The sequence below is a fragment of the Hoplias malabaricus genome, chromosome 5, assembly GCF_029633855.1.
Source record: "Hoplias malabaricus isolate fHopMal1 chromosome 5, fHopMal1.hap1, whole genome shotgun sequence".
Lineage (NCBI taxonomy): Eukaryota > Metazoa > Chordata > Actinopteri > Characiformes > Erythrinidae > Hoplias > Hoplias malabaricus.
In genome coordinates, this window is record NC_089804.1 from 8,303,876 (window position 1) to 8,325,444 (window position 21,569).

General features: G+C 38.4%; 2 protein-coding genes across 5 annotated transcripts in view; both read right to left on the reverse strand.

Annotated features, from left to right (window-relative positions):
- Positions 1–1,376: 1,376 nt before the first annotated feature.
- Positions 1,377–10,527, reverse strand: sla2b (Src like adaptor 2b). Of its 2 annotated transcripts, none has more exons than XM_066672914.1 (8): positions 9,894–10,527; positions 6,494–6,623; positions 5,444–5,543; positions 5,044–5,130; positions 3,921–4,024; positions 3,094–3,243; positions 2,670–2,799; positions 1,377–2,527 (listed from the first exon to the last, which is right to left on the reverse strand). In XM_066672914.1, exons 2-8 carry the CDS (start codon positions 6,582–6,584, stop codon positions 2,395–2,397), a joined length of 795 nt encoding a protein of 264 aa, XP_066529011.1. In that variant the 5' UTR covers positions 6,585–6,623; positions 9,894–10,527; the 3' UTR covers positions 1,377–2,394. The 2 variants fall into 2 exon arrangements, with proteins under 2 accessions (XP_066529011.1, XP_066529010.1); XM_066672913.1 differs by having other exon boundaries at positions 2,670–2,802.
- A 1,750-nt stretch (positions 10,528–12,277) lies between these two features.
- ndrg3b (ndrg family member 3b) overlaps positions 12,278–21,569 on the reverse strand; it is a 65,128-nt gene continuing 55,836 nt past the window's right edge. For 2 of the 3 annotated variants that reach the window (XM_066672909.1, XM_066672912.1), the window contains 2 exons: positions 16,780–16,818; positions 12,278–15,124 (listed from right to left, as the gene is read on the reverse strand). In XM_066672909.1, coding sequence (XP_066529006.1) covers positions 14,949–15,124; positions 16,780–16,818 — 215 coding nt within the window. In that variant the 3' untranslated portion in view covers positions 12,278–14,948. The remainder of the gene's footprint in view (positions 15,125–16,779; positions 16,819–21,569) is intronic. The other variant, XM_066672910.1, reaches the window with a different exon arrangement.

Below are 21,569 nucleotides of genomic sequence, written 5' to 3' on the forward strand. Positions count from 1 at the left end.
CGACACTATTAGCATCACCAAGTCGTCTTAGGCTTAAATGAACTAAATGCACATGATAATAGTGACTTGAATAAGTCACTATTAGTTATTTTCTGGGGCGGCACGGTGGCGCAGTCACACAGCTCCAGGGGCCTGGAGGTTGTGGGTTCGATCCCCGCTCCGGGTGACTGTCTGTGAGGAGTTGGTGTGTTCTCCCTGTGTCTGCGTGGGTTTCCTCCGGGTGCTCCGGTTTCCTCCCACAGTCCAAAAACACACGTTGCAGGTGGATTGGTGACTCAAAAGTGTCCGTAGATGTGTGTGTGTGTGTGTGTGTGTGTGTGTTGCCCTGTGAAGGACTGGCGTCCCCTCCAGGGTGTATTCCCGCCTTGCGCCCAATGATTCCAGGTAGGCTCTGGACCCACCGCGACCCTGAACTGGATAAGGGTTACAGATAATGAATGAATGGATGGATAGTTATTTTCTGCAGAGCAATGTTGACTCTTGCAGATAAAAGAACATCAAATTCAAAATGGATCCAAATTCTAGACCAGTTCCTGGGCTCCCCTCTCAGTTACAGAGAGCAGTTCATTTCACCGCATGAAAATGTTACATTCTGCAGTGCTGAGCCTGGAGTAGCAATGACAGGGTCTTTTTTCCTCACTATTAGAGGTAAGTGAAAAATCACTGATATTGAAGCTGTAATTTTAAGGGAGTACAAATACTACCTAAAATCTGAAGAGCGACTAAGTCCCCCGTTACCGTGTAGATGTGTAGGTAAGCAGCAGAGAGAACTGGAGATATTTATATAACGTGCTGTATGTGTATGACCTTTACCGTTAAAAGCCGAGCCCCTGTGCCGCCATCATCCAGCTTGCTGTGTGCCGTTGCGGCCACTGGGTGTCGCTCTTGCATCTGCACATTTAAGGAACTGCATGGCCTCGTGTGTGGACACATCTAAACACGTCACTAAAGCTTAGCACTTAAAAACCAGGAGAGTTATAAATACCAGTAATTAAGAAAACTGCTCCACTGGCTCCCAGTCAGACATTTTTAACCACATCATTTCATAAATTGTTTAAAAGTGCTCCCTCCAGAAGCCAAATCAGGAGCAGGTAACAGCCAAGATTTACTTGCAGACAGCAAAAAAAGGGAAGCATTAGATGTTTAGAGAAATAACCTGGAGCAGAGATTGAAGGGACGGAATACAGGGGAAGTAGAAGAGACAAGGAGATCTGGAAGTTAACTTAGCAGGAGACGGGTGGGCGAGCTTCCCTTAAATAGAGCTACACAAAGGTGGTACTGTAGATATCATTTTATCTAGTTCCCTGTTCGAGACAAAAACATGCCCTGAAGGGAGAAGAAAATCAGTCAGGTAGTCGTTTTAAAAATTATTGGCTCATGAATTTATTCATAGGTCCCAAACAACACAATGATAATTCCACTTAAATGTGCTTTCCACTTGGTGAATAAAAACTGCTTTGGAAATACTGACATGTTGCACAGAGATCAGTTTACTACAACCAAGCACAAGCTCATGCGCACATTTCTCACAGAGCCATTTCCTGGACCCCTTTTTTTTTCTTTTTTCTCATCTCTCCACATGACTGTACCTATGTAGAGAAGACCAGGAAGCAGTTTCACATTTTCAAGCAGCCTTTATCAACACAACTGTGTATAACCGACCCAACCTTCTGTACAAAGCACACAGTGGTTTAAAAAACAAGAAGAAAGAACATTTACAAAGCTTACAAAGCATCAAATAAGATCCGTCAGTTAAATCTAACATAAATCCAATCTTTGATGAAGATTTATTTATTTTTTTTTAATCTGAAAAGTTATCAGATCTTAAGATCTTCGCAGTCTTTCACTTTATCTTTGATGTCTTCCATCTCCGGCGTACAAACATGTAAATCTGCACATAAACCGAAAGAGCTCCAGAGTGTGTGAGAGCAGGGGAAAGGGGTGCTCATCCAAACCAGCTGCTTTCCCCCTCCCACAAACCCAGCCTTCTTTCTTCCTCTCTCACTTTCCTTTCTTCTTTTATGCCTCCAAGGAAAAAGTCCACACAGCAATCTGTGATGTAAACACCTCCAGCACCCACACTGGAAGAAGAGTGATGATTTCAAAGAGATCTCCACGGTCCTTCAAAGAAGCGTCTGGTCTCTTTAAGATCGCACCGAACACTACCGCGGAACAGACTGCATTGCAGGGTAATAGAGCACTGGAGGTCAGTTCTCTGTTTGTGTGTGTAGTCCTGTATAGAGCAAGAGTCTAGACTACATTTCCCATGATTGCTCTGTCAAGCTCCAAGTGTTCATAGCTCTACTGTAGCATCCTCATGGAAGGGCTTTCAGTAGTGTGCACGAGGTCAGTACTCTGCTAATTCCCCCTTCACACTCTCAGCGTGCAGTCATTTCATGTGTCCCAATTCATACTACATTCCCCACATTCCTCAGTCATGTAAAGGTAGGAGTTAATCGCCTCCTTCAGGCCCTCACTGACCAGTGAGTCTTCATTATCCTCCTTCTGAGGTCCAAAGATCATGGAGCTGTCAAAAAGTAAAAAATAAATAATAAGAATTAATTACTAACAACAAGAAGAAAGCAGTGGGAATATGTCTGTTGTAAACGAATCATTATAAACACCAATCTAGGCCTCATAAAGGGAATTGCATTGATGAATTTACTAACCTCCTGACATCTTTCCAGTTGAGAGTAGGCTTCCTGACTGCTATAGGAGGCGGCCCACTCAGCACGGGGACATTGTTGGAACCCTGAATGAAGCAGGGCTCTCTCAGTACACAGCACAACCCATCAGACACTTCTGAGCAGAAAGCATACACAGACACACAAAACACCAACACTTCCGTTAGACAGTTAATGCATTAACAGATAAGTCAGGTTTAAATAAATCCAAGAATCTCCGCTGTTGCTCTAAACACATTTGAAGCAGCAGTCATTTCTACTGCCATTATCAGTTTTTTTCTGCTAAGTGTGGCTTACAGGAGATTGTGTTAAAATAGTTTTAGTGCAGAATCAGTATATTATCAGATTAATAACATGATGTGGAGAATGACCGGTTGCTCTTTTAAACTGGATGTGTGTGTGTACTTACCCGAGTAGTGCTCAACGAGATCTGGGAGAGTCGGGAAGGTGAGGCGGGGGGAGATGTAGTAGAAGCCATTTTCTAAGCGATGAATGCGGTAGTGTTTGATGGACTGGCGCTCTAATCTACTGCTCTTACGCACTGAGAGAGTGTGAGCACCTGAGAGAGAAAGAGAGTACCGTCAGACTCCATTTGAAAATGCCAAAGGACACATTACTATTTTGTGATGAATGGACTGATAAAAATAAGGCGTTGTTCTGAGAGCGATGATATAATTAGCTGGGGCAGTTTTTGAACATCATATGTTTAATTAGGCATTAATATTACTCTTATAGGCTGAGGAGAACTGGATTTATGATTTTACTCTTGGACTCTATTAAATTTGTTTTAATTATGCAGGAAAACTCCAGACTTTAATAAACATTTGATTTTAATGTCTATTTTTCTTCATTTAATTGTAACTACATTTGCAGGCGCATACTTTAATTCTTTTACGCTTCATGTTTATTTCTTTTAACATTTATGTTGATATAACATTTTTGCATTGTTTTAAATAAAGTCTTCTTTTATTGCACCCCATTATTTATTTGTTTACCTTTTTAAAAAAGCAGTTCCACTGTTTATCCTTTCAACTTTGATCATTTTTGTTTTAAAGGATTGCTGTAAAGCACTCAGAGCTGCATTTACGTATGAAATGTGCTATAAAATGTTAATAATAATAATAATAATAATAATAATAATAATAATCATAATAAATTATTATTATTGACTATGGATAATTGAGCTTTAGGTTTAAATCTGTTAAAGTTGGAGCGAATATTTAATTGTTCACTTACCATTCTCCGACTCACTCTCTCTGATGAGAAAGGAGCCAGGCTGGTTGTAAGGAAGAAGCAGCAGCTCCTCTGCCTTTTGTCTGCCGAGGCCTACAAACTGCCACCTGCACACACACAGTTTTAAACATTCAAATAAGTTCAAATATATAACAGCTGATTCTAGTAAGAGGACTCACTGACCCATCACACTGCACTTTAGCAATGAGTGAGTGAAAGTGATTGAGAACGAGAGAAAGAATGAATGACAGACAGGTATTATTCTAGAAGGTAATTCTACCGAACACCACGCAGAGTGTAAGTAGACAGATGAAAAACACAGTGAGAGAAACCGAGAATTAATCAGGGAGAGAAAAAGAGTAGGGAGAGAAAGTTCAAGGACATAAAAACACTACACGAATGACTAGTCTGCAGTGTTGCTGTGGAAAACACGTCTCACTGTACACAGCTGAGAAGCCCCTACACATGTAGTTCTGCTCTCCTACGGTTTCACCGTTTTTCAAACACTGAAATGTATAATACCCGCTTAGGAAATGATGTAGCTGACTGACTGGCCCCCAGTGGAAGACCCACAAATCATGCAGATGACATTGTGTGTGTGATTACTGTAATATGGCAGCCCACATGTCGGCACGGTGACGTGATGTTTACTTTACTGTTCCATAAGTAAATATTATATAATATAAATTCTCCAAAATAATTTTTTGGAATTGAGTTTCCCGCTCCTTTTGTTTAGCCGTGATTCCAGTGCAGATCAGAAGTAATGCGTATATCCACCAACACACTAACTATATTTAGCATTAACAGAACATAATAGAATGGACGCCATGTCAATGTCAGAAACCACAGAACAAATCTAACACTTCCTTACGTAGTTCCTGACGCTTTGTGACGTATTTTCGCGACAAATGTGTGCTGCTGTCTGAAGAGTAAACCCTTCCATTACATTAGTTGTTACTTTTTAGGAAGATACTAAGATGCAGTCATTGTGAAAACAGACATTACATTGAGATTTTAGATGAGCAGGTGTGTATAAATATTTGCCCATATCATGTAGGGTAACTCCTCATTTGGAAAAGGCATGAACACATTTTTATAGAGTACAAATAACAGTGCTGTATTGTACCTGTTGTAGACCTTCGCTGTGTAGTTGTTGGGGATGTAGCTTTCTTTTCCTGTGGCTGAAGAACTCACTTTCCACCACTCTCCCTCACTGTTGCAGCACACAACACGTGCAACACACACACACACACACACCAGGTATTTAGTACTATCCTGTTTAGTTCTTAAACCAGCATTTTGTAATTTCTGAAACCAAATATTCTCCATTGTAAAAAATTTGGGGATTATCTTTGCATAATTCGCTCTTAGCATTGTGTTAATAATTCATAAAGAAAGTATCAAAAGAAAGATTTCATGAAAATTTAGGACATTTCTTCTTCGGTGAAGTTTACTTGGGGCCTGAATAAAATGCTTGATTATATAAAAACACACATTGTTATTAAGAGGAATAGGCAAGTTCTTACTCTGATAGCAAGGTCAGCCTCTCCCCAAGCCTAATACTGCAGTCTGCAGGACCTCCTGAGGGGTAATCATATAGAGCCACAACTACACCTCTGCTGTCATCTGCAGAGAGAAGGGAATAGAGAAAATCAATTTACCATTGTGTGTAATACATATATACATATAAGGACTGGAATACTCCCGGGTGTATTCCCGCCTTGCGCCCAATGATTCCAGGTAGGCTCTGGACCCACCGCGACCCATAACTGGATAAGGGCTTACAGATAATGAATGAATGAATGAATATACACAATATAATATATGCAGCAAATAAACAGCCATTGTGCAGAGAGTGGTATATCCAAGTGTGTTACATGTGGAAGAAATATATCAGTCTCATTTCACTTTTTCAGCAAAATCTTGACAAGGGGTGTTCAGATATTTGCAAAAAGCTAAACAGGTTCAGCACTAAACCAAAAAAGTCTTATATTCTTTCAATGTTCCTGCATTTACATAGATTTCATCCTGTAATAAAAAATAAAAAAAAAGAAATTTACATCTTTTAAATACTGCTTAAATATCTAAAAAATATATTCAATTTAGCAACATTTAATTATTTATTTTTATTAAAAAGTAGTAGATGTGTTATGAAACAAATAAAGCTTGTTTCGAGAAATTCTCTGATTGAATGTAATTGTTAAATCAACAGCATTATACCGGACTCACACGAGGAGAGATTTGGAAAGGGTTAAACTAACACATTCACACGCAGTATGTCACGACTTATTGTAATCACGTTATTTGTTATTCTTCTAATTGTAGGATTTTTTTATTATTATTTTAAGCAACTTTTACAGCTCATTTAAATAACTTAATAAATGTCATTTTCTCAGGCGTCTAAAAGGTTGTGCAGTATGGTATTTAATAATAATAATAATAATGTTTGATTTGATACCCACTGAAATATGAAGTGTGGATGTAATTACATTGTTCTGGATGTTTATGGGCTTTCTCTATGTATGAAGGTTGTGATGTGTGTGTGTGTGTGTGTGTGTTGTCTCTGGAGGACTCACCCATGGTTTGGGGCTCAGTGGAGTCCTCGTGGCCGAGCAGAGCTGTGTGAGGGTTACTACTGCGTCGCCCTTTACTGGATCCACTGCCCATGCTCCACGGCTGAGTGAATCCGGTCAGAGGACCTGATCACTGTGGACAGAACAAGACACGACATACGGACTCAGATTATATATTTCAACAAAGTAGTTCTCATCTAAATACACATCTGAAAAAGAAGGAATCAAAGTTAAAAACAGATTCAAGTGTATTAATATAAGATACAATACAAGATTTAATCAGCAGTAAAAATAGGCTTTGTCACTAATTAGAATGAATACAAAAAATAGAAAAAGAAGACGAATAGAAAACAAATGGAGATCGTTATGAAAACAGCATTTTTACACGAATTTTAAAAAAAAAGACATTTATGTAAATATTTAAAAGAACTGGAGAAGCTCTTGACGTCTTCTTGACGTATTTTCTACAAGTCTGAGCTACCTGACGTAATGAAGGATTTATTAAATTAAACCTCCAAAAGGCATAACGTCAGACCTAATTTTTATCCTTGAATGAGTGCAAATCTCCTTTCTCCATTTTCAGCATTAAAACATTAGCTAATTGTCAAAGTGTTTTTGCCCCTTGTTTCTGAACAATGGGGAGGAAGGATGTTGAAAAACCGCTTCTTCTCTAGGACCAACACTTTCCAACCACAGTTTCAATATCACAGCGAGATTAGTTTTACCTTGGGCAGGCAGCTAAAAATAGAGTGAGTACAATGCTGAAACTCCACCATTATCTGCACATATACCTTTACAGCCAAACTGCATTAACAGGCACTTTTTATTGTTTAATATCTGCATCAATAACAATAACCTTTTCATGTCATTAGTGAGCTATAATCAACCAGCTTTGATTCTGACCTTCGCGGGGAACAGAGCGATGAGCAAAGCCACAAACATACAACATGTAGTCATACACACCAAGCACATGCTGCTGAGATGTTTTCTGTAACTTATCACTACCTCAGCACTCTAGAACTATATTAATCAACCCTATGCCAGAACTATTATCATGGTCCCTAAAAGTGCTTTACTGTATCATACATTTCAGAATACATCATTCATTCATTGTCTGTAACCACTTATTCAGTTCAGGGTCGCGGTGGGTCCGGAGCCTACCCGGAATCAATGAACGCAAGGCAGGAACACACCCTGGAGCGCCAGTTCTTCACAGGGCGACACACACTCACACGGTCACACCTATGGACATTTTTGAGTCGCCAATCCACCTGCCAATGTGTTTTTTTGGACCGTGGGAGGAAACCGGAGCACCTGGAGGAAACCCATGCAGACACACGGAAAACACAGCTAAAATTATAACTACATAAATTATATAGTTAGTGAAGTTAGCAGCTCTTGGGTGCGCTCTTTGTAGGCAGACACACATTTGTGCACAAAGCTTGTATAATTTTATAATTTCTACATAAATGGGATGATTAAAAGCAGCTGTTACATTCCTCAGCAACTGTCAGTTGCGCCTGGGGGAGGGGTGATGGAGCACAGTTTGTCTGTGGAATAATGAAACTATTCCTGAGTGATGGAGCACCATCCAGCATATTAAGGATGAGTTGGAGAGGTGCTTGGGATCCAAAACTCTTCATCTTTACCTTATTAATATATGCTTGTGGCTGAATGCCTTCAAATCCTCACAAAAACCTTGCAGCATATAATGTAAAGCCTTCCTAGAACAGTACAGTAAATGAACAAACTTCCTAATAATACCTGTGTTTTCAGAAAAAAAATCCAGGATGAGTAGTCACAAAAACTAATGTTATTTACTTTTGAATATTTAAAAAAGGCCAATAGACGCCGCACCATCTTGGGGACACAAGATGTGTTCCAATAGAAATGCTATAATGTTCTAACAAAATAAAAGACCAATAGTTTTTCTACATTATAAGTGTCATACATCCTTAAAAAGTCCCAAACCATATCTTCAACTATGACCTTAGTGACTGTGCCATAAACAGAAAGTAAAATGTTATACATTTCTGTGGCAGAGCATGAAGATCCATGAAATCATGCTCAAGAGGCATATTTTTCACACCCTGCTCTAATGCATGGACCCTTGTCTAATATTGAACAGCTGAGCAGATGGCCACCTGGTCTAACAGATGGGTCTCACTGGGTCGTCAGGGTGGTCAGGTCCAAAACACAGGCTTCTCACCATAGACTGAAATAACCCACGCCCTACTGACAAATACATTACCTTTCATACACATCGGTCAGCACATAATAGCATGATAGGGTTTTATTTATTTATTTATTTATTCATTTTGTGCCTCAGTTTAAAAGTATGGTGTACTAATGTGATCTAAATGTAGGTTGTATTCTTCAAAAATGACTTAATAGCTTTTTCTGTGATTCTCCAAATCTGTGTCAGATTGTACAGGGCTCCATTTTGTGAACATAACATCTCACCCATTTACAGATGAGTAGCAGACATGAACTACAGGCACATGGCTCCTCAGACATCAAAGGCCGTGTAACCACTCTACACCCTTAAACAAAGAGACTCATCAAAGGTCCTTCCGAGTAGGCATATACCTCGAAAAAAGAAAAATAACTAGTGCCACAAAACTTTAAACTATGATTAACAGAGGCCTCTGGGAAGGAAGAACGTTTTAAAGGAAACACATAATTAATCATATGTACATTTTATAAAGGACCATTAACTCAAGTTATGTTGTTGATGAAAAATATATAAGTGAACCATATACGATCTAAAGTGATCCTATATAGAACCATAGAATCATAGAAAAATTCCACATGGAGCCAGATGTGGAATCTTCTATGGCACAGTAAGAGCAAGTGAAAGGCTCTCTGAAGATGATTTAGTTCTAAATAGCACCAAAAACGTGACATCGCTGACACTACTCTTAGAAACCCTTGTTGATGTAGAAGAACGCAGCTATGGGCATTTGTTTCATGGATTGAGCACGGAGCTCCAGATAAATTGTACCGAAAAAATAAACTTATAAAAAAATAGTAAAAAATGTTATATTAAATAATTATAATTATTTAATAATAAATATATATATAAAACACAATTAAAAAAGGACTAGTCTAATCATCAGAACACCTCGCCAAATTCCGGGGCCCTTCCTCAAACAGAACATTTAACATGTGATGCCTTTGAAAACGGTTAAGTTTCACCTTTCAGTTTGTGCGTTGAAACAAAACTTAAAAGTAGTAACTCTGCTCACTTGTAGATAAGCATCTTTGAAGTTTCAAACCGTATTTTTATCATTTTCACAGAAAGCTTTTTGACTTCCCAGTGACATCGCCTTGCCAGGTGTGCTAAACAGTATGAAGTGTTTGAAAGTAAAAATACATGCCACTGGTTTCAGCTCTCACTTACCTCATATTTCTTTACTGGGCTTTGATTCTAGTCCTTTGTCTTCCACAGCTGAAGACCATCCGGTGTATACCGTGCTCTACAGCTGCATTTGAGATTCTTCAGTGAGACGTGTAACTAATAAAAGGCCTCAGAAAGTGACCTGATCCAAGACAGTCCCTGTCACAGAAATCTGTCAGTGTTTATATCCAGTGGGCAGTCATATTTATCCTGAGCAGAGCTAGAAGTCCAGGCCTGAATGAAAGCGTGGTGTGATCAAGTCTTCTGCAGAGATGTACTGCTGCCGTCGACAAGATCCTGTGGTTAGTGCTCACACATCTGAAATACACACTAAGACAGGCAGGGAGTTTTATGTACCACAGACACACACACACAAACACAGTGTGCACCAGAAGCACCTTCCTGTGACGAAAAGGTCTGAAGTGCGTAAGACAGATGTCGAGGGATGGTGATAGCACTTTGTACTTGTTTTTGTTGTTGAATTTGTCAATTAAAAGGTAGTACTAAATTAGGGCCGTCGTCATCATCAGAGATGTAGTGGCAAGAACTATGGGTAAACTTTCCATACTAGCTCATATGTACCTTCCCAGCTGACTATACAACATATTCGATTAGCACAGGAAGTGTTATGTGATGGTGACTTGAGAAACTTCATTTTTATTTCAAATTATTTTAATTTTTTGTTTATTTGGAAATTAACTTTAATGTTAATCCCTTGTGCAAAATTAGGGCCATAAATTGCTGTCATTTTTGCAGTGTTAAATAAGTTGTGCATAATCTGTGAGCCTGTGAATAAAAGAGTAAGTGCATCTAAATCAACTTCCTAGTTTAAGAGACACAGGCATGATTTAATAATGGATAAAAAAAAAATTTAAATGGAGAATACATGTTTTAACAGGATGGGTTTCATCACTCATTTTCAACTCTTCAATCTGAAAATTTGCAACATGCTGGAAAAAGTTGGTCAGTACGTGCACAAATACCTGCTGACAAGATTTTCTTAGGAACATTTTCCAAACAATGCAACTGATGACCACAGTGATAACAAATTTGCACTGGTGAATTTCACCAAACATTGAAAACATTACCTGTAGGTCACTATTTTGGAAAATGCATTCAAAAAACAAAGCAATAGCCAATAATTCTAAAATGTCCAGGCCCCTCTGAATTTCAGCATGACAGTTATAGGTGGTTTGTCTTTTAAATCAAGACCTTTCAAAAGCACTGAGCTAGCTCTTCAGAGCTTTGGGTCACAAGACCAAATCTGCTTCCTCAGATGGAATCATAACCTCAGATAGATGAGAATTACCAATGACTCCCTCATTTCAACCCGTTCAGTTGGCGGAAAGTGGACTTATCACTGATTTTCTTTTAGCATTCTGGGTTCAATGTTTGCTGAGTAGTTCTAAAGCTTACGTTAGCGATTCTATAAATAACCCCATCTCAAGTGTGTCACCTGTGGCCAGATGCACAAAGAGAAGAGAAACAACACAACGCTGGTCTGTGCGGTCGGAAAATTTCATGTACGGTCGGAAAATTTCAACCATGAAGCTGCAGAAGCTTCTGTTTATCAAAATATAAATCCAGAAATGTACTTAATCAACTTTAAAATGCACAAGGTCAGTATTCCTCTGTATCTAGTCAGACAAAGAAAGGGCTGTAAAGACAGCAATGCATGCGTGGGTTTAAGTCTTTGAAGGCTTTTTTTCCTGCCTCAAAATAGAGACCATGCAACAGCTGTCAAGCCATCCCTCTGCATACGGACGGCAAAGGCTTCCAACACAGGCAAATCCCAAAAACCTTCATTCCTTTACTCATGTGCATACTTACACACCAATGCATTAAGGAGATCTCGGCACATGTAGCAAAACAAGGCATGCCACTTGAGCTAAATCAAAGGCCTAACGTCTCGGATTAACTACCAGCCTAAGTTACACCACCAGAAGTGACAGTGGAATTTGTCAATCACAATTTAAACTTCCATTTGTCAAGAAAAGACAATTTACTGACTATTTACTGAAAAGACAGAACTGTCTCTCTGTTATCTGTACTTCACATCTGCTAACTGTGGCTGCATTCTGAACACGTACAAGATGTGGGGGGAAAGAAAAAAAAAAAAGTCACAGCATTTTCTCACTCAATCCCACCACCCCTGCCCATCACAGAGTGAATAACCCTGCCATGACCTTCCACTTCTGAAGACAACCTCCTCTTTTTCTCTCTTTATGTTTTGACCAGCTCATAATGGAACGATTGGTTAGTTTGTTACCCTAGCGACCGCTGATCATGAGGGATGTTGTTCAGCTGTTGGGCCACATGCGTTCAAAAACACCCTTACACTGACAATGACCCAAGTCAGTTTGAAGATGTCATGTATAAAATGATGACAACAACAGGTTTATGTATAACCTCTAACTTTATTTCATTATTAGTACAAATCAATATACTCAGCAGACAGCAGTACAGTGCCCTCTATATGCCTGGAGGACATAGCAAGATGCATCATCACCACAAGCTCACTCAAGGCAGCAGTACAATCATAGATCAACAGTGAACAGCCACCCAGGGAAACACCAATAATATTCATGTTAATAGTATTAATAAAGCTACAAAATTTAACAGAGGAAGTCGTCAATACAGTTTGGGTATTACTAGAATAGATGTTCACTGTACAGGAAGGTCAGAGTATGTTTAAACCAAAACCTTTCTTCAAACTATTATCATGGTGTGAATGCGTGTGCATATGCTTCCAAGGTGTGAGGGGGAGAGGGGTAGTTTCATGTATTGAAACAGCAATTCTAATGACAGTGCCTCCATCTTCTCCTCTGTATAGACATAGCTGAAGAAATGGAGATAATTAATGAACAAGTTTAACCCCAGCTTCACAACAGCCTCCAGGTTCCCAAGTGAAGTCTGTTTTGAATTTTAATCAGAATATAGTCAATCTTAAGGGCTGTTTTGCTTCTGGTCCCTGTTTCACAATGTCAAAGACTATCCTTGCTCTTCCCACAAATTATTTCCTTCATAGCAACTAGGCTGCAAGTCTGAAAGAGGTTTTTTTAAATAAATAAATAAATACATAAACCCTGATGAGGAACTGTAGCCTTTGTTTCAGTTATTTTGTATCTATATGAAAAGTCAAAGTCAGCTGGTGAACTGAAAGTCATCAAATATGTTTGATTCTTATCTAATTTTGATTGGACACAACAATGTATTACACTATTGTAGTCATTTTAGGGGGATCTTTACCTCATTCTTTCTTTACAATGTAGTAGCAGCAGATACCTGCTAGCTAGGGCTTCTTTTATCCCACAGTGCTACTAATGTGGGAGGGTGAAGCCTAGCATACATTTCTGTCAAGACACAAAGCCACGTTTTTTCTCACTTTTAAATTATGCCGTCTGGGACTTCCAGCCATGGACGGCTGTGGCATAGCTCAGGATTTAACTTGCATTCCTGAGATGTGATTGCAAATATCAAAAGCAACAACTGTCGATGCTAAACGTGTAGCAGCATGCTATTTATCAGGTACTGTACATGTTTTGTATAAAGTACTGATTTCCTCAAAGCAATTCCAGTCAACTTTTCCATCAGGTCAGAGATGTGGAAGTAGTTCTTGCTGTAAATGCTGCATGACCTGGTCATCACATGGAAAAAGGCATGATAGACAAAAAGTGATGACTGCCTCCTTCAAATCTCCTGTAGCAGATGGAAATTTAACTCTGCAAGCTAATAGCTCTTATCACTACTAGAGATCACTCTTTCAGAGCTTTCAGAGTTGTGCTAGCAGTAGTGAGCCTTAAAGATCACTACAATCTTTGTCCAGTTTTTGTACAAATTGTCCACCTTCGTTAAATTTGTTAAGAAAGAATGCCTTTGTGAGTGAAGCATGGAAAGGTCCATCAGTCTGGATGTCAAGCTCACTGGGACACAGAATCGTGATAGGCTGAATAGGGAAAGAACAGGAGGTCTACAGTACCTACAAAAATATCTAAACAAAAGCATATACACTCCCAACAAAGTACACTGAAAAGAGGGACATGCTTCTCAGTAGTTCTTGGTTATAAGGTACAGTAAATCAAGATCTTTAACAACTATTCTGCAAACAAGAGACCCAAAAGAAAGGTATTTTCACAAACACAACATTTGAACAAGGAGTAATAATAATAATAACATAAACTCCCCCAGCACAAAAAGTGTGTTGACTGGACTGAACCGAAGCCAGACAGAATGAAGAGAGAGAGAGCGATGTGAGAGGGTCGTCTCTACAGTATGAAAGGGGGAGTGAGAGGAAGACCTTGGAGAACAGAGAAAAATCCTCCCTCTCTCACTAACAAGTACCTTCTGAATAGCAACATTTCTACTCATCAGACATCATCATGTGTATACATCAAAAGTGGACGGAGACTAAAAAAGAAAGGAGAAAGAACACAGTATCTAGAGAAATAGTGTGATAAGGAATTATTAATTTAAAAAAAAAATCTAACCCAAACACAAGTGGGAGTGACAAATGTTACAATGTACTGTAGTATATGACTGCATTTCAATAGTTTAAACACATCTTGAGTACAAATAGTCATACTTTGCATCCCTTCGTTTCACCAGAACTCTCTGGCTTCAAAATAAAAGGGGAATTCCACTTTTTTTACTTACAATTAAGACATAATTCACTCACTGAAAATTAAATTAAGCTATTCAGTGTGTTTTGCAGGAAATTTCACTTAAACTTGTTAGTGACAAGAATCATAACCTCTGCAGTGCTGAGGCAGATGTTTGTTTATCTGTTAAATAATCAGTTTTTATACTATGATGTTGATACACAACACAAATACTGCCCTTAAAAAGCACTTTTCTGCATGACTTCCAGAGAGTGAATGATGCTTAAATTCTGGGAAAAAAAAGTGTTACTCCTCTTTAAGAAAGTAAACAGAAAACAAGGAGAGAGAGAGAGAGAGAGGACAGATAGAGAGATAGGAGAGAGAAAGGGAGAGAGAGAGAGAGAGAGAGAGAGAGAGTGAGATTGAGTGAGTGAGTGAGAAAGTGCAATAAACATCATCTTTAGCAGGACACCTCCATAGTTTGTGGTCTGGCCTGGTTATCATGTCCCGGGCCTGCAGTAGCGCCCTCCGGCTGGGAATTGGTGTGAGTGCGGCTGCGGACACCATCCACTGAGCTTATGCTGGATGCTGAGTGAGTACGAGAACGCGCCAAACGAGTCATACTTGCAGTGGGCACTGAATGGAGAGAGGAGAGAATGGACAGCACAGGCTTCAAAACTGAACTACTGGGTTCAGAGGTGAATTTGGAGTGTGTGTGCATGTAGGGGGGAAGGTACATTTGTGTGGGATAGTGTGTAACAAACATTTGATATAGAGTTTGTGCCATTCCATTCCTGACACATGGTGCTCTAGTAGCAGGGAGAATAATGAGGTTTCTCAGATGGCGTCATCAAACATATGAGAAGCTCCCAGTTTCACAGTACTCAAGAAGACCATACTAGGGCTGCAACTAATGATAATTTCTATAACTGTTACACCTAATAACTCTTATTTGAAATAATAACCTCATTGAATTATTATACTACCTTTGTTTCCATTTCTTGCTGCCATCATCATTTGGTCTGTTACAGTGTAAGAAACAAAAGAAGCCATACTGTCCCTACTCTTCCTGCAGCAAATTAAAAATAGGGTTGGTGCCATGGCAATGTATTTTTTTTTTATGTCTTGCCACAGTGAAATTAGATTTCCATCACTTTATTTGAGGTAGTGGCTGTGAATTTTGTTATTCCAATTAACTAATTAATTATTAATTCAAATATTCTGAGGAGATATACCACCTACAAAATAAATAATAATATTAACAATAATAATAATACAACAATTTTAAAGCTTACGACTCTACGTTTGAGGGCTGAAGTGTGGCATGTGTGTTAACCCTGTAGTCAAGAGGTTGAAAGTTAGATGCCATCGTCATCACCAGAGGCTGGCCCTCTCTAAACTACCCATTATGTAATGCTTGTCCACCCAGGCGCGTGTTACCTGATGTAACAGAATTTCCAGTGAGGATTGTACAGATTCACTGAGCTGTCCTAAGAATATGCATTGGCAAAATTTCCTGTTTCTTTTGGCTCATAGAAAGCATTGTGTAATGGGATAGATCTATCACCAGTAAATGATAAAGTATGAGAAAAACTGTCGCTTACATAGTTAAAGGAAAAGACTAAGCCACCATAGCAATGAAATATCTAACTGCTATCAGCACACTAAATTACTCTCATTGTTGCAGCCCCGGAGCACACTTTAACCACTGCTTTAATGTACCTGTCATTATTCTCCCACAACGCCCCCACCCTAATAAACTATATCCCTGGAACAGGATAGAGTTCCAAATTCATTTTTACTGTAATCGAAAAAATGAATGTTCAGGAATTGCAACTCGTAGAAATGCAGCATGCAAAGAGCTGAGGTTAATGCTAAAAAAAGTGCATCAGAGAGAGAGAGAGAGAGAGAGGAGAAAAAAGTGAGAGGGAGAAAATAAAACTGAGATGGTGTGAGAACAGAGAGAGAGAGAGCAGAAAAAAGAGCATATTACCTGTGGAAAAAAAAACAACCTTATAACAATTCACACCCTTTTTAAATTAAATAAGAAAAATAAACAGCATATTAAATAATGGCTGACCATACAATCATGCTTTTTACACTAAGATGCACAGACAGGTAGAAAAAGAGGAATGAATGTGAGGGGACTGGACGGAATGTTCCAAATTGTGAGTTTAGAAATAAATAATTAGACAAGAGGGAGAGACTAAACTAAAAGACAATAAGGAGACAAAACAGTGGAGATGACAATTTGGAAGCAATGTCTAAGGTGCTGTCTTAACTCCTGGTACCTGATTCGCTGTTCAGGTGGCTGAGAAGCACATGGGGGACTGTTCACATTTGACAGAAAGGAAAAAAAGGAAGAGGAGAGAGAGAGACGAGGGAAATCGAGATGTTACTAGTAAGACTTTATAAAGGAGAAAAGAGAAAAATAAAGGCAAGCTAAGAAATATTAGCAGGAGGATCAAGGGGCAAGAGTTGGAATGTCACAAAGGAGCTAGAGGATAGGGGGTTTTCAAATAAGAACCAGCTCTCCAACAGAAGCTAAATTTATATAGTTGTGCATTCCAAAAACCCTAGTGTTAATCATGACCTCATCAAGCACAAAGTGCAATTACCACTTAACCATGACCTTGAAGGGGACATTTTATGAAGAGTAAAACATTTCAGTGCATCAGCACATTCATTTGGTAATATGGAGCTCCTACCAACCCGTCAGCGGTAAAATACAACAACACATTGAGTATTTTGTCATTTGCCGAAGTCAGAACACGAGTCATTCTGGTTTTGTGTTGCTTCTTACATAGAAGGCAGGCACTTTAGAACTGTCCAGCCTTCTCTTCTGAGAAAACAAACACGAGTGCAGAGAAATAACTGTACTGATAAAGTCTGGCAAAAAAACAGAACTGAGAAGATGGAGAGCAAGCAAAAATGGTTAAAACCCCCCCAGAGATTTTACTCCTTGCTTCTGGGCTCTGGTGCTGAACTCAGCTGTGACTCATTCTTATTTAAAGGAACAGATAATGAAATGGGTTGTTCTGAATAGGGCTGTTTACACAGAGTAAACACTGTGCTGTGTTGTTTGACCCTTGTGGTATTTTGATCAAAGCATAACAAAGACATAAGACCCAGGTTAACTTGTGGAAAAGGAATATATGTCCACTTTGACCTCAGGAATGCTTAGAACAATAGCCAGACTAACCATTTGTCCTGATATTTACATCAGACTTGCTGTATACACATTTATAACAAAGTCATTTTAAAGTTTATCTTTAATTCTTTTATTGTGAATAGTGATGCCATGTAGAGTATGAATGGCATTAAAAATTAATTATGTTCAACAGCATTAAGAGATGGATTATTTTTTGAGAAAAATCTAGTTTCGTTTTAATGAAAAATACAGCACTTTGTCAAGTCCTCTAAAGGGGGTATAGATGACGGTGTTTTCAAAGCAAAATTCTTGACATCTTATTAATAAGAAGTAAGTTGAGCATGTAATAACAAGATGTGAAAAGATCTCGAAGGCCAATACTCATTTAAAAACTGGAATGAACCTGGCTGTGGCCTACAAGTTGAGACTTGTGCGAAAAATAGGAGCATAGGGAATGAAGCAACCATATTTTCTCCTCCCTTATTTTCACAGCTGAAGTGTCCTTGAGCAAGGGACCTTGAACTCCAAATGGCCCCCTGGCAGCTGCCTGCTGCTCTGGATGAATGTGCTCACTGTCCCTAGTGTGTGTGCAAAAAGTGTTTACTATTGTTAAGGTATATATGTGTGTGTGTGTTGCCAATGACTGGTTTCATTTACCTCAAAGAGGTTAATAAATATATTTTTTCTTTTTATATTGTTGTTCTGCAATAATCAAAATAAAACTCTTTCACATTCAGGTTAGCTAGAGCTCCAGCTGTTTAAAAAATACATCTCAGGACACTTTGCAGGACCTGGCATTGCCATTTAAAATGTGGAACCCTATTAGTCAGGTAAGGCAAATAAGTTCTTGCAGCAATAATTTTACTGATGAATATGAGTCTCTATGTATGTTTTGTCTATGCAGGGTGGATTCAGCTGTGGTTAAGTCTCTGTCGCTGTTTGTTTCAGAGTTTAAACCTTATCTTATAATGAAAGCAAATGACTAATGTTCTCCACTGTGTCTACACACAATGCAGGAAATCACCAGAGACCCCACAAGTTACTAAAAAACACCACAAAATACCTGAACCCTGGACTGTTCTTATTGTTATTCATTTAAATGCTGTGGCTGCATTATTACTCATAATAAGCTCTACCTCTCCATAACTGTCTTAGCAATCAACGGTAGGAGGTTTCAATCTGGGAATCACCAAAAATGTCATCTATTCTGTATTTCATCAACATTTTAAAACATACATGAAACTTTAAACAAAGAACAAATGCTACATGAAAATAATCTTCAGCTGAAGTTTGCATCTTAGGCCTAAGATTTGGTTTACTGGAGGTCTGTGGAGCTTTTTCCAAAGTCAGAGATTTCTGAAAAGGGCTAAAAAGCAGAAGATAATAGATGACTTTAGAAGAAAGAATGTGATTAATTACATACGGTTCAGAACAAACAACTGTGTTTGAAGCACCCTTGCTTCTTCTTTCTCACACTCACACACAGCTCAGCACTGTAAGGTCTACTTAATCTCAGCAGAAGAACGATACTTAAATGTTTTTATTAGTTTGTTATGTCTTTCACACTATGACTATGAAAATTTAGAATATGTCTGAAATGCATAAGAAAAAAAACTCTTTCAGTATAAAATTTCACAATATTTTGTAGTCATACCTATCAGCATTCGCTAGCCTCTTAAAAATGTATGAACAAAGCTTGAAGTTATTAAAATCAGAGCTTCTTGATTCATCTACAATCATTTGCAGGTAGTCAATACACTCCCTTCCAGCACCTCGTAATTATTCATGAAGACATGCCCACTTTTTCATTTATAATTTAAAAGAATGTATTAAAATAAAACATCATTGTTCAGGAATCACACTCACAAGTATCTGTACTGACGTTGCAAATGAAAATCCTAAAAGGTTACCTAAATTATACCCAGTCATACTCTTACAGCTACATTTCTACATACAACTTTACAGGCTACACATCTACATACAATTTCACAATTTTGTTTACTAGGCACACTATTGTCTCAGTAAAACTTACAATTTTAACTGTTCCCAAAATCATACATATCTCACTTCCTGAGATACTACCAAACTACAAAACAAATTTCTGCCTTGTGCTACACTTTTCAAAAAGTTTAGTAATGTTTGTTTATGTGAGCTCCGTTTATCTACACTTAGGGCACAAAACAGCTAACCAGCCAATTTGGGCAAGAGAGAAATAGAAAAAGAGAAATAGTGTGGAACTGAGAAAGTGCAAGAAAGACAGCAGGACAGAAAGAGCAAGAGTTTAATCCACACAGGGCTGTATGCAGGCCATGCAACACGCCATTCTCTCAGAGGAAAGCTACTGTACTTACACCCTCGACTTTGCATCACTGCACAGCCACACAGGGGACAAAGTCATATGTTAGTTTAGGGCCACACATGCTGTGATTTAAGCCACAAGGGAACACCAGCTTCCACTCAGGCCAGAGTAACATGGCAAGTTCCTATGAAGTTCTTGGCTCATAAATCTTGGCTGTAATATTTGTAGTCATCTGTGGTGGGAATGTCTTTCTTCTACACTCTATTCTTAGGATGATATGCAATATTATTGAATATCGCAATAACATGAATGCATCAAAAAACGTGTTTGCTTTTTATGTTTTTATGCACTTCTTAACAGCTAACCAATATGTACTGGTTCTCTATGAGGTGACACTAAAAAAAATATCTGCTCAAGTATAACCTGTAGCCTCCCCTCTCTCAGCTTCCTTTATTCAAGCAAACAAGAGCTAGAATTTGTGCTGCTGAGAAATGACAAACACATTAAAGAGAGTGCAATAAGCAGCCATATACCAACAGTGGATTTCATTATGAAAGTGTTTGCTTTTGGCTGTGAGCTCAGCAAACTTAATCATTCCCCAACACAAAGGCTGTGTCATGTAAAATACCACAATAAATACTATGTAAGAAAGCAAGGAACCAGCATTACATTGATTACATTACAGCCCATCGCAAGCAATGGTGTAAAGCTGTGAAATTCTCAGTAGTGGTACTTTTTTGTAATTTGACATTTTAATCACTATAATATTTCATATCTCAATAATTCTGCAGACAATAATCATTTGTGAAAATTCATATTTTTGCCCAAGCCAAAGAGGTTTTATCTGACTATTCTGAGGTTCCCTATAATAGATACAAACAGCTTGTGGTGATTTATAATGTAATTAACTGAGGTATATTATGTCATTACAAAGTATATTTTTGTTGGTTACACATTTGTATACCACCTTCTGTAATAAATGCTTCACAAAGACAAGGACAGTTAATGCTATTCAACTCTAACTGCAAAAAAAAGATTTCAGCAACAGGAAGAGATTATATAAATTTCTGTTCTCAATAGGTTTATAGACATGACATTTAATATATCTTACAAGTTAGACTAACCTATTAGTCCCTTATCTCTGTGTGCACAGGAGTAGCTCAGATATGATGTGCTAAAATGGTGTCTAAGGGTACCATCTTTTCAGCAGACCTTTTTTTTTCCTGCAGAACTTGATGAGCTTCAGTTTTTCCATTCAAAGAGCTGTTGTGTATTATAAATATTGTAGCTTATGGACTCAGGATAATCTAGAACACTATTAGTTATTATAGTCATTTTCCTACACAAAACTGTTTCATTTAGTTTAGGAATTTTTATAATTAGAGAAATCTGGTAATGTCTGGTAATTATTATTTTATATCTGTGTTGGGCAAAATATGATACCAATTAATTGTATTGGTTCCAGGAAAGGTATTCTATCAATCCAGCTCCAGTTACTGGTTTTGCTGAAGTGTTCAAACAGTCTAAAAGCCCAAAAGAGATACTGTGAGTAAGATCTGTATAAGACGAATGTGTAACTGTAACTCTGCATGTGCATTTGTGAATGCACTGTTGTGTGAGAGTTCTGGTTG

Coding starts and splice junctions, on each gene's coding strand:
- sla2b (XM_066672913.1), bottom strand. CDS start 6,584: ATGGGCAGTGGATCCAGTAAAGGGCGACGCAGTAGTAACCCTCACACA. Junction 4,025..5,043: donor ACAGCGAAGGTCTACAACAG/GTACAATACAGC, acceptor GTGTGTGTGCAG/GTGGCAGTTTGTAGGCCTCG. Junction 3,244..3,920: donor AGAGAGTGAGTCGGAGAATG/GTAAGTGAACAA, acceptor TTTCTCTCTCAG/GTGCTCACACTCTCTCAGTG.